Source organism: Tachysurus vachellii, chromosome 19 (assembly GCF_030014155.1).
Source record: "Tachysurus vachellii isolate PV-2020 chromosome 19, HZAU_Pvac_v1, whole genome shotgun sequence".
Lineage (NCBI taxonomy): Eukaryota > Metazoa > Chordata > Actinopteri > Siluriformes > Bagridae > Tachysurus > Tachysurus vachellii.
The window spans coordinates 9,792,501-9,804,654 of record NC_083478.1 but is presented as its reverse complement, the minus strand read 5'-3'; the positions used below and the strand labels follow the sequence as shown (position 1 = coordinate 9,804,654).

Here is a 12,154-nt window from a genome sequence, read left to right as displayed (position 1 = left end):
AGGCAGCAGATATTTTGGAAGAAGTAGCACGTCTTGACTACCAATATGCAATATAACCAATATGCACAATTAAAACGTTGACTGTGTTAATTTGATATTGATAAAAATATTGATTTAACATAGAGTATTTACACTGGTCGGTGCTGTTTTTGTGTATTGTCTTGTATTTTTTGTTCGGCACTGTCCTTTTGTCCTGCACTGTCTTTTACTGTCCTTTTGTCCTGCACTGTCTTTTGTCCTGCATGTCTTTTTGTCTCTTTTGTCCTGCACTGCCTTTTTGTCTTTTACTGTCCTTTTTTCCTGCACTGTCCTTTTTGTCTTTTACTGTCCTTTTGTCCCGCGCTGTCTTTTGTCCTGCACTGCCTTTTTGTCTTTTACTGTCCTTTTGTCTTGCATTGTCTTTTGTCCTGCACTGTCTTTTTGTCTTTTGTCCTGCACTGTCCTTTTGTCCTCCACTGTCTTTTGTCCTGCACAGTTTGCACAGTTGCACTTTATGTGGCTAGGACTAACTTACTAAGTCCTTATAGCTCTGTCTTTGTTTTATGTAGCACACTGATCCTGGAGAAACGTTGTCTTATTTCACTGTGTACTGCAACAGCTATATTCGGTTGAAATGACAATAAAGGTTTCTTGACTTGACGCTAACCATGATTTAAGGTTTATATTACATACAATAGAGTAACCAATGATGACTGAAATGTTAGTTATTCAGATAAGTTTAATAACAGGGAGAAAAGCAAACAACAATAATAACCTCTAAAACCTTAAAAATAATGAATATTCAATAGCATTTATATCACCAATATAAAATGAAAATAAGTAAATACATAAGTAATTATAATGCCATGTCTAAGTTCAGTAGCATAAGTAATGCACCCTTCATTACCATTATTTTACCCCCAAACGTTTCAAATGGGTAACATATGTACAGGGAGCAACCGAAATAAGAAAATAAATACATGTATTTCTAAACAAAGCAATTAACAATACAGTTGCTCAAAATACTACAATGTACCATTTTCTAGCCATGTGTAAAACCCAATGTACTGTTGTCTGTAAAACAGTCCAAAAATTCATGAATGTTCATTATGATCAAATGTAAATATAATGTACCAAGCCTACAATAATATCCAGTAACCTAATCCCTGAGCAATATAATGGCAGGAAAAGCTTCTCTAAAGAGAAGATGATTAAAATCTTGCATTATTTATTTTGGTGCTTGAATCTACAAGCTAATATCGCTTCTATATTTTCTCTTCTGCTGTCTCTCACAGCAGTATTCTGTCTAGGTTTTCCCTTATGCCCCTGTTATCAGAATTACGTCTCTGTGTTCTGTGGGTATACACTCATATACACCCCCTGAGCATTTATTAGGAACTATATTTTTATGCTAATATGTCAAGAAATTCCTGCAGATTGTTCAGGTGTATTTTAATGCTCCGTATCTCCCATTCTACCAAATCCCAAATAGAAAAAAAGAGGATTCCAGCAGTTACTGAAAAACTCAAACCAACCCATTTGGCAAAAACAATCACTTCCCTCCCCACCTGTCTGACGACTGATGTGAAAATTACCTGAAGCTGCTGGTCTGTCTCTGCACATTTTTCTACATTGCTGCCACATGACTGTCTAAACAGATAACTGCACGAATAAATAGTTGTACTGTTGTTCCTAAATAAATAAACTACTCAGTGAATGCAAATTTAATTTCTGCATTTCAGGTTTTAGCTGCTAGTGTGTGTGTCTACTGTTTTGTCCCAACTGACCTCGTGCACTGTGTTGAAACCATGTTTGTGTTATAAACTAAAGTTAGTGGACAAAAGGTGCTCTCCATCTGGAGACTTTCTACTATTGGGGAATTAAAATGTGAATAGGCGTTCACAGTTTTTCAGCAACGTTGTTTTTTTTAAAGTGACCCACAGATGGTGCTAATGCACGTCAGTGATCATTAGCAGATATGAGCACCTTTAACCAATAGATATACAGAGCTTTTCAATAATGAAAACATGCCCTAATGCATGACTGTATGATGAATGCATGAAGATGATTCTTCCAGAATTGTTAATAAATCAAATTTGTTTAGTGCATAACATTCAGGTGAACTCAGTACTGATTCTCCTGGAAGGAAATATGTGCAATTTATCAGAGTTGCTGTCTAAGGTTCTTCTCATAGTTCTCCATGCAGATCAGAATACGCTCGGTGAAGTAGCTGGGTTCAGAAATGGCCCTGAGGAGGTCTGTCTGAATCAGACACAGGTCATAGAGTTCTGAAGTGGAGGCTGTGCGGGTCTCTGAGCTCTCAGGATCCAGAAATACCTACAGAAAAAGGATTAAACAGAGTTGCTTTAGCTCCATTAGCATGCAGCATTTAGTGAGGGTGACCAGGGTTTGTCCACTCACCTTAGGGTGCACAATAGTGTCATCGTTGTTTTGGCGGATGTTGTCATCTATAAAGATGTGTTGGATTGTGGAGTCAAATGGGTCGATCCACATTGGCTTTCCTCCCATAATGGAGTATGTGTTTTGTGCCCACCTGTTAAGATCAAAATGATTTTTAACAGCTGTAAGTTCGATCGTTGTAGACATAGTATGTGCCTGAATGATTTAAAGTGAATTAAGTATGCATATTTGTAACCAAATGTGGATACATTATTCTGAATGAACACAAATTTTCTTAGCACATCTGATCAAGAATAGTCACATGCAACAAAAAAGCCTCCTAAACAGAAGGCTTTAACTTTCATGCAGATGTGAGTAAACCTCGAGATGTAGTCATTAAACACGAGTGTGCGGTGCTGAGTGATGCGGGGTGGGGTGCGGGTGTGGGGGCACTTTGTTGAGGTTTTCACCCAGATCACGATGGTGTAAGTAGCCAGGATGGATCAGATAACATATTAAATACTCACCAGTTGAATTGGTCCTGGAAGCCACCCAGACCCTGTGAGGAGCTTAAGAATCTGTACAGATTGCGTTCCCCGTCCTGTGTGGATATGCGCAAATCTCCGTGAATCAGAATCACACCCTTCGTGTTGCATCTGATCTGCCCTGGTGTTGTGTCCACGCTTAGCTATAAGTGGCAAAATATTCCGCTTGAGTTTTACTTTGAGAATGAGTCATTTAATAAGGTTAGTTCTTTGTATTGTAAGTATCTACCTTCAGCTCTGGAAGTACAGAGAAGAGTGGATGGGTTCCGTGCTCAAGGACCTGTCGAACGACCTTTAACAGACGTGGAAGGTCTGTGCCGAACGTACGGAAGAAGATAGAAAACTCAATCCCTTGTGAGGCCAGATCCTGCAAGAGCTGGAAGAAAGAGGGCAGAATCCAGTGGTACAGCTTTCCATCTTCTCCTTTTACAGAAAGCTCCTTGTGTGCAGGCAGGTCAGAAGGCCACCGCAGCAGGTTGAGATGCTCCTCAAGAACCTTCCGGAAACGCCTGCCCGGCCCAACAGTGGTGAAACCTACTACTCTACCAAACTGAGAGTAGTAACTCACAGCATCCTTGCATGGTGGGAGGAGAGATGGAGACTCACACATCCACTCCCATTTTCCTGTGGTATGAACAAAACAATCAGATTATAACAAAAACTCATCTAATATTTGTCCAATCACTAAATAATCCCACTGTAGTAGGAGGACAAAATGTTAAATTAAATTCAAACTTCCTGCTGCTTTTTTATTTTAAATATCAAACAAATATGTCAAATATCTATTACACAAACTATGCATATAAAAGGATGTTTACTGCTACTGGGGTGCGGAAAATGGTAGCTTTGTTCAATTTAGTTTTAGATATTAAGAGCCAAATTTTAATATCCTGCTGCTTCCAAATGAAGTTTTCTATTTGATCCCTCAGAAAAACATATGGCTTGTCATAGTTTATAGACACAATATTTATATAACATCATCATATTTCCCAGTCGTGCGTCCGACAAGGAGCCATTTCTGATATCAGCAAACAATGTCAATCTCACCTTTTGACATCCGTCCCCAGGTCACAGTGGACAAAAAATACTCAAGAGCAGCTACAGTCCCTTGTTTTGTAACAGCATCAGAAACCAGGATTGTGTTGTTCAGATCAATATGAAGGACTATTTTCTTTTTCCTAACTAAAAGTAACCGTGAAACCGATAAAGACTGATCATCAGCACCGTCTGAGTTCTCCTGTGCTATACCTCCATTAGTGCTGCAGTCAATGCTGGTCTTATGGGTTTCACATGAGTTCTGTGAGGCAGACATGGTGTAACAATAACCTCCTTTCCTCTCTGAACACTGAGAGCTGAGCTAAACGGAGCTTATCATTGAGAGATTGTAATTGTGAAGAAAAAAAAAAACAAGAAACAGGTGTCCTACAACGCCAACAAGACCCACAGATGGTGCTAATGCACGTCAGTGATCATTAGCAGATATGAGCACCTTTAACCAATAGATATACAGAGCTTTTCAATAATGAAAACATGCCCTAATGCATGACTGTATGATGAATGCATGAAGATGATTCTTCCAGAATTGTTAATAAATCAAATTTGTTTAGTGCATAACATTCAGGTGAACTCAGTACTGATTCTCCTGGAAGGAAATATGTGCAATTTATCAGAGTTGCTGTCTAAGGTTCTTCTCATAGTTCTCCATGCAGATCAGAATACGCTCGGTGAAGTAGCTGGGTTCAGAAATGGCCCTGAGGAGGTCTGTCTGAATCAGACACAGGTCATAGAGTTCTGAAGTGGAGGCTGTGCGGGTCTCTGAGCTCTCAGGATCCAGAAATACCTACAGAAAAAGGATTAAACAGAGTTGCTTTAGCTCCATTAGCATGCAGCATTTAGTGAGGGTGACCAGGGTTTGTCCACTCACCTTAGGGTGCACAATAGTGTCATCGTTGTTTTGGCGGATGTTGTCATCTATAAAGATGTGTTGGATTGTGGAGTCAAATGGGTCGATCCACATTGGCTTTCCTCCCATAATGGAGTATGTGTTTTGTGCCCACCTGTTAAGATCAAAATGATTTTTAACAGCTGTAAGTTCGATCTTTGTAGACATAGTATGTGCCTGAATGATTTAAAGTGAATTAAGTATGCATATTTGTAACCAAATGTGGATACATTATTCTGAATGAACACAAATTTTCTTAGCACATCTGATCAAGAATAGTCACATGCAACAAAAAAGCCTCCTAAACAGAAGGCTTTAACTTTCATGCAGATGTGAGTAAACCTCGAGATGTAGTCATTAAACACGAGTGTGCGGTGCTGAGTGATGCGGGGTGGGGTGCGGGTGTGGGGGCACTTTGTTGAGGTTTTCACCCAGATCACGATGGTGTAAGTAGCCAGGATGGATCAGATAACATATTAAATACTCACCAGTTGAATTGGTCCTGGAAGCCACCCAGACCCTGTGAGGAGCTTAAGAATCTGTACAGATTGCGTTCCCCGTCCTGTGTGGATATGCGCAAATCTCCGTGAATCAGAATCACACCCTTCGTGTTGCATCTGATCTGCCCTGGTGTTGTGTCCACGCTTAGCTATAAGTGGCAAAATATTCCGCTTGAGTTTTACTTTGAGAATGAGTCATTTAATAAGGTTAGTTCTTTGTATTGTAAGTATCTACCTTCAGCTCTGGAAGTACAGAGAAGAGTGGATGGGTTCCGTGCTCAAGGACCTGTCGAACGACCTTTAACAGACGTGGAAGGTCTGTGCCGAACGTACGGAAGAAGATAGAAAACTCAATCCCTTGTGAGGCCAGATCCTGCAAGAGATGGAAGAAAGAGGGCAGAATCCAGTGGTACAGCTTTCCATCTTCTCCTTTTACAGAAAGCTCCTTGTGTGCAGGCAGGTCAGAAGGCCACCGCAGCAGGTTGAGATGCTCCTCAAGAACCTTCCGGAAACGCCTGCCCGGCCCAACAGTGGTGAAACCTACTACTCTACCAAACTGAGAGTAGTAACTCACAGCATCCTTGCATGGTGGGAGGAGAGATGGAGACTCACACATCCACTCCCATTTTCCTGTGGTATGAACAAAACAATCAGATTATAACAAAAACTCATCTAATATTTGTCCAATCACTAAATAATCCCACTGTAGTAGGAGGACAAAATGTTAAATTAAATTCAAACTTCCTGCTGCTTTTTTATTTTAAATATCAAACAAATATGTCAAATATCTATTACACAAACTATGCATATAAAAGGATGTTTACTGCTACTGGGGTGCGGAAAATGGTAGCTTTGTTCAATTTAGTTTTAGATATTAAGAGCCAAATTTTAATATCCTGCTGCTTCCAAATGAAGTTTTCTATTTGATCCCTCAGAAAAACATATGGCTTGTCATAGTTTATAGACACAATATTTATATAACATCATCATATTTCCCAGTCGTGCGTCCGACAAGGAGCCATTTCTGATATCAGCAAACAATGTCAATCTCACCTTTTGACATCCGTCCCCAGGTCACAGTGGACAAAAAATACTCAAGAGCAGCTACAGTCCCTTGTTTTGTAACAGCATCAGAAACCAGGATTGTGTTGTTCAGATCAATATGAAGGACTATTTTCTTTTTCCTAGCTAAAAGTAACCGTGAAACCGATAAAGACTGTTCATCAGCACCGTCTGAGTTCTCCTGTGCTATACCTCCATTAGTGCTGCAGTCAATGCTGGTCTTATGGGTTTCACATGAGTTCTGTGAGGCAGACATGGTGTAACAATAACCTCCTTTCCTCTCTGAACACTGAGAGCTGAGCTAAACGGAGCTTATCATTGAGAGATTGTAATTGTGAAGAAAAAAAAAAAACAAGAAACAGGTGTCCTACAACGCCAACAAGATGTTCTGGATGCTTCGTTAACCAGATTGGAGTAATCCTGTGACATAAGTAGCCATAAAACTATAAAGCTGAGGCGAATCTGATCAAACATGGATCTGAATAAACATAAGTAGTTGAGAATAAGAATAATAAGAAATTAATTTTGTCTGCCCAAAAAAAAAAAAAAAAACAATTCTAACTAGTCAGATGGACCGCTGTGTAATTCTCGTAGCTAAACAGCTAGCATAGCTAGCATAGCAAGAAGTGCAGTAAAGTTAACAAAACATACACAGAGGCTATGTAAGTGTAATATGATCGATCTCACCACATCTCTGCTCTCGCCTATTTATGTTTCGATTGCTGGTTACATTCAGCGAATGATTCAGTCCTTCGGCGCTGAATAAATAAAGCTCACACTCAGTCACCGGCATTCAGAGCAAAACACTTCCGTGTTCTTATCCGTCACTATGGTGGTATAGCACGCCGGGCACGCTCTGCGCATGCGCAGTAAAACCGAGGCTCTGCATCACGCATGAATCTAGACAGAGGAGTTGCAAGCCAAGGCCCCAAGACATTTACATTTACAGCATTTAGCAGACACATATCCAGAGTGACTTACATTTTGTATTTCAGTTTATACACCTGGGGGCACGGTGGCTTAGTGGTTAGCACGTTCGCCTCACACCTCCAGGTTTGGGGGTTCAATTCCCGCCTCCACCTTGTGTGTGTGGAGTTTGCATGTTCTCCCCGTGCCTCGGGGGTTTCCTCCGGGTACTCCGGTTTCCTCCCCCGGTCCAAAGGCATGCATGGTAGGTTGATTGGCATCTCTGGAAAAATTGTCCGTAGTGTGTGATTGCGTGAGTGAATGAGAGTGTGTGTGTGCCCTGCGATGGGTTGGCACTCCGTCCAGGGTGTATCCTGCCTTGATGCCCGATGACGCCTGAGATAGGCACAGGCTCCCCGTGACCCGAGGTAGTTCGGATAAGCGGTAGAAAATGAGTGAGTGAGTTTATACACCTGAGCAATTGAGGGTTAAGGGCCTTGCTCAGGGCCCCTGCAGTGGCAACTTGGTGGGCCTGGGATTCAAACCAATGACCTTCCAATCAGTAGTCAAACACCTTAACCACTGAGCTACCACAAGAGCATCCGGCAAAAAACGTGCCAAACTTAAACATGCGAATGGGTTAACAATATTGGACCAATGTTGGTCTAGGAAGGAGAATAGAGAGAAGAGGAAAGGCAGGTGTATAAGTGTATAGAGAATAGGGGTTCAATAGGGGCCCTTAACGTTAGTACAATGACAGGGAAAGGTAGAGAGCTGGCAGACATGATGGAGAGAAGGAAGGTCATTATACTGTGTGTGCAGGAGACCGGGTGGAAGGGGAGCAAAGTATGTAGTATTGGAGGGGGATACAAGCTGATTTATTATGGTGTGGATAGGAAGAGAAATGGTGTATGAGTGATCCCAAAGGAAGAGTTTGTGATGTTTTAGAGGTGAAAAGAGTGTCAGACATAGAGATTAGTGACAGACAGCATCGGATGGTGACGTGTAAGATGTCACTGGTGGAGGAGAGAAGATTGAAAAGAAGACCTAATGGTGGAAGTTGAAAAAGGAAGAATGGTGTGAGGAATTCAGACAGAAGCTGAGACAGGTTTTGGTTGGTCAGGAAGAGCTTCCAGAGGACTGTGAAACTACAGCAGAAGTGATCAGGGAGACAGGTAGAAGGGTGCTAGGTGTGTCGCCTGGAAGGAGAAAAGAAGATAAGGAAACATGTTGGAACAAGGAAGTACAGGAGAAGTACAGGACGGCATTCAGAAAAAAAAGGCCAGCTAAAAAAAAGTGGGATGTAGTAAGGACCAAATAAAATAGATAGGATTATAAGGAATCATAGCGCAGCATGAAGTGGGACATGGCAAAGGACAAACAGAAAGCATACGATGAGTTGTATGCCAGGTTAGACATGAGGTAATGCAGTGAATACTGTAGAGCACGAAATAGCAAAGATTACAAAGGATGAGGTGAGGAAGGCTCTGAGGTGACAAGAGTGGAAAGGCTGTTGGTCCAGATGACATTCCTTAGGAGGTGTGGAAGTGTCTCAGAGAGACAGCAGTGGAGTTTCTATCTAGATTGTTCAACAGGATTTAAGAGAGTGAGAAGATGCCAGAGGAATGGAGAAGTGTTCTAGTGCCAATCTTTAAGTACAAGGGTGATGTGAAGGGTTGTAGCAATTAAGAGGTATAAAGTTGATGATCTAAACAATGACACTATGGGAAAGAGTAGTGGAAGGAAGTGGATATTTGTATGGCTTCATGCCCAGAAAGAACACTACTGATGCAATTTTTCTAGAGATGGTACAAAAAGTACAGAGATGGTCAGAAGGAGCAGCATTATTTGTGGATTTAGAGAAAGCTTATGACAGGGTGCCGAGAGCGTAGCTATGGTACTGTATGAGGATGTCAGGAGTGGCAGAGAAGTATATCAGAGTAGTTCAGGATATGTATAAGAGGAGTATGACAGCAGTGAGATGTGCTGTAGGTCAGACAGAGGAGACTACAACATGGGGTGGGGCTACATCAAGTGAAGTCAGACAGGAATCTCTGTAGAGAAATATGTTTGGGGAAGACATTGTTATCTGCAGTGAGAGTAAAGAGCAGGTAGAGGAACACCTGGAAAAGTGGAGGTCAGTCGTAGTAAGACAGAATACATGTGTACAGTATGAACAAGAGAGAGGGTTACATTTGGGTCAGCCATCCAGTGCAACAGGTAGTGTGGAGAAAAGGTGAAGAGGCGAGTGCAGGCAGGTTGGAGTGGGAGGAGAAAAGTGTTAGGAGTGTTATGTGACAGACGAGCATCAGCAAGAATTAAAGGAAAGGTGTACAAGACAGTAGTGAAGGCAGCAACAGTATGCTGTATGGGTTAGAGACTGTGGCAGTGAGGAAAAGACATGGGGCAGAGATGGAGGTAGCAGAGATGAGGATGGACAGGATTAGGAATGAGCACATCAGAGGGACAGCTCAGGTTGGCTGTTTTGGGGACAAGGTCAGGACGGCTAGATTGAGATGGTTATATTGCCGAGGATAGAGCTAGGTGAAAACTGATTATTTGCTGTGGCAACCCCTAATAAGAAAAGCTGAAAGTAATAGTTGTCATTATGGAGTTCTTACAGTTATTATATGCATTTGTGCTCTTTCAGCTACATGAGCACAAGAATGTAACTGATGCTCTTAATTAACCTCTGTGTGCAAAATTGCCTGATTAGATAACTGTATGAACGCGGAGATAAAGCCAAAAGAACGGACAATTCAACAGACAATCATTTAATAGCCATAATCCAATCAATATTTTTGGAGTGAAGAACAAACTGTAAAGGTACAAAAGTGTTGCACAGTTAAACAGATGAGAAATTGACTTGTCTTTGTTGTTTTTGATTGACCCGAACATGTAAAATCAGGAGTCCAGCAAATCATATACAGGAATACATTTTAGTATAAAAGGCAAGGTAAAGTTTTATGGTTGTTCTGTATTTACATGAATTTGTTGTGAGTTCATGTACATAAACCAAAATCAACAAAAGGACAAGACAGAAGCTGAAATATTTTTGTGGAAAACAACCCTTTTCCATTTCAATTATTAAAAACACTTATTGTGATGTAATGCCAACATGTTCATCCTAGCCACCGCTAACCTGTGAAAATAAAAAAAACAAAAACACAAACCCTGACAGCCTTGATGGACCTGTTCTTAAAACTGTTCAACCCATCAACACATTAAAAATCTAGAAAATGAGAGCAGTTTAGCTATATACCATTATTAACCTGACTATTATTTTTCTGTGACTGTACAGATGGTGTGTCTTCAAAATGAAGCAACGAATCATAAAATCAAATTAAATTCAAATCGAAGGATTAATCCTCTGGTAGACTATAGCTAGACTAGCTAAATGTCCTGTTTCTGTATTTAAGTGATTTTTTTTTTTTATAATTTATAATTATAATTTTTATCCTGACCTACCCCAAACACTGGTCCAACTCCAGTTATTTTACAGTAAAGGTAATCTTTCAAATCCACTGCTTAAAGTTTTAATATGACATAACTAACATAGCATTTTAGTTAACTTATTCAACGTTTTATTTATATTAGCCATTTAATATCTTTATTCACAGCAGCATTTTTATGATCAAACCTTCAGCTTCTGTTTAATATACAGTCTACAAACATAAGGGGATGGAAAAAAAAAAAAAGAAAAAACAAATGACAAACATTACACTAGTTTATCAACATGCACAAGTGTAAGTTAGGTTTTTGCACTTAATGCAGACATTTCCACAGGATGTTGTACATAAAAAAAGTGTGCGCACGCTAGAGTTCATAACCCAAACAAATTATTACAAATAATAGACAAACAATATTCCAGAAAAATTCAAAGAAAACCTCTCCAACAAGCCAGTCCACATTGGGTGTAAATATGAAAACCAGATTGAAATCTGCCCATTGGGTTAACAATTAAATATGTGGGAACTAAACTGCAGGTTAACAAGTGTTTCATTTTTTAAATCCGTGACAAGTCATTTAATACCTTTAAAGAGGATGAACATGAATACAATGTGGCTGTGCCAAACCACTCCCCCTCCCCACCCCAACTGTGTAATCAAACACTTGCAATCCTGCTATTAGTGAACATCTGAGTGCACATCTGTTCTTAAACAAATGACTGAAACTTTGAGCATATTTTCATGTGCGTAGGGAGACATACGCATTTAGCTAATTTCTAACATTTTAAACATTGCACATGTGCAACAGAAGCACCTTTGCTCTGCTTGATCAGATGATGAGCACTGAAGTCTCTTTCAAGGAAGAAATCTCCCTGAGTCAAGGGCTGCTGTGCTGTTTGGTGGTCACTACTACAGCTTTAGGGGCGAGTTTAGTCCACCTCTTCCATGCAGGTGTAAGACGAGCCAGAGCATTCCGCAGACCGGGCAAAGAGGTCGGACGTCACTTCTGCACCCAACTGAGGGGGTCCTTCTGGGTCCAGGTCTGTCCCAAAGAGTGCCTGGCTAGAAGCCTGTAAAATAAACCATTGTTATAATGGGAGATTTCACACCCCGTCTGGTGTACATGAACGCCAACTGAGAAAATCATTGACATTCTGCTACAAGGAGAGAAACATTATTGGCATAGGTTTTACAAAGAAATCATGCAAAAATGTATTGTGCAATGGAGGACTGTCATTTTATTTACAAAACAGAATTACAGATAACTTCTTAAGCACTTAGGACATTGCAGTAGACTCAGTTGTGATTATAACTGCAAAAATAGAGCATTATCATAAATTATTAATAAACATACTTCTTATAAAACATACG

At 40.5% G+C, this 12,154-nt stretch overlaps 3 protein-coding genes across 6 annotated transcripts in view; all 3 read right to left on the bottom strand.

Annotated features, from left to right (window-relative positions):
* Positions 1 to 700: 700 nt before the first annotated feature.
* LOC132862433 (uncharacterized) lies at positions 701 to 4,384 on the bottom strand. Its single transcript, XM_060894447.1, has 5 exons — positions 3,972 to 4,384; positions 3,154 to 3,548; positions 2,907 to 3,067; positions 2,401 to 2,533; positions 701 to 2,316 (listed from the first exon to the last, which is right to left on the bottom strand). The coding sequence occupies exons 1-5, from the start codon at positions 4,234 to 4,236 to the stop codon at positions 2,143 to 2,145; spliced, it is 1,128 nt and encodes a 375-aa protein (XP_060750430.1). The 5' UTR covers positions 4,237 to 4,384; the 3' UTR covers positions 701 to 2,142.
* Positions 4,385 to 4,436: 52 nt separating this feature from the next.
* Positions 4,437 to 7,255, bottom strand: LOC132862434 (uncharacterized). Of its 3 annotated transcripts, none has more exons than XM_060894449.1 (5): positions 6,420 to 7,239; positions 5,602 to 5,996; positions 5,355 to 5,515; positions 4,849 to 4,981; positions 4,437 to 4,764 (listed from the first exon to the last, which is right to left on the bottom strand). In XM_060894449.1, the coding sequence occupies exons 1-5, from the start codon at positions 6,682 to 6,684 to the stop codon at positions 4,591 to 4,593; spliced, it is 1,128 nt and encodes a 375-aa protein (XP_060750432.1). In that variant the 5' UTR covers positions 6,685 to 7,239; the 3' UTR covers positions 4,437 to 4,590. The 3 variants fall into 3 exon arrangements, with proteins under 3 accessions (XP_060750432.1, XP_060750433.1, XP_060750434.1); XM_060894450.1 differs by having other exon boundaries at positions 4,440 to 4,764; positions 7,116 to 7,255; XM_060894451.1 differs by having other exon boundaries at positions 4,440 to 4,764; positions 7,119 to 7,230.
* A 2,837-nt stretch (positions 7,256 to 10,092) lies between these two features.
* The window catches only part of usp19 (ubiquitin specific peptidase 19), a 20,615-nt gene continuing 18,553 nt past the window's right edge, over positions 10,093 to 12,154 (bottom strand). For both annotated transcript variants that reach the window (XM_060893405.1, XM_060893404.1), the window contains exon 26: positions 10,093 to 11,853. In XM_060893405.1, coding sequence (XP_060749388.1) covers positions 11,713 to 11,853 — 141 coding nt within the window. In that variant the 3' untranslated portion in view covers positions 10,093 to 11,712. The remainder of the gene's footprint in view (positions 11,854 to 12,154) is intronic.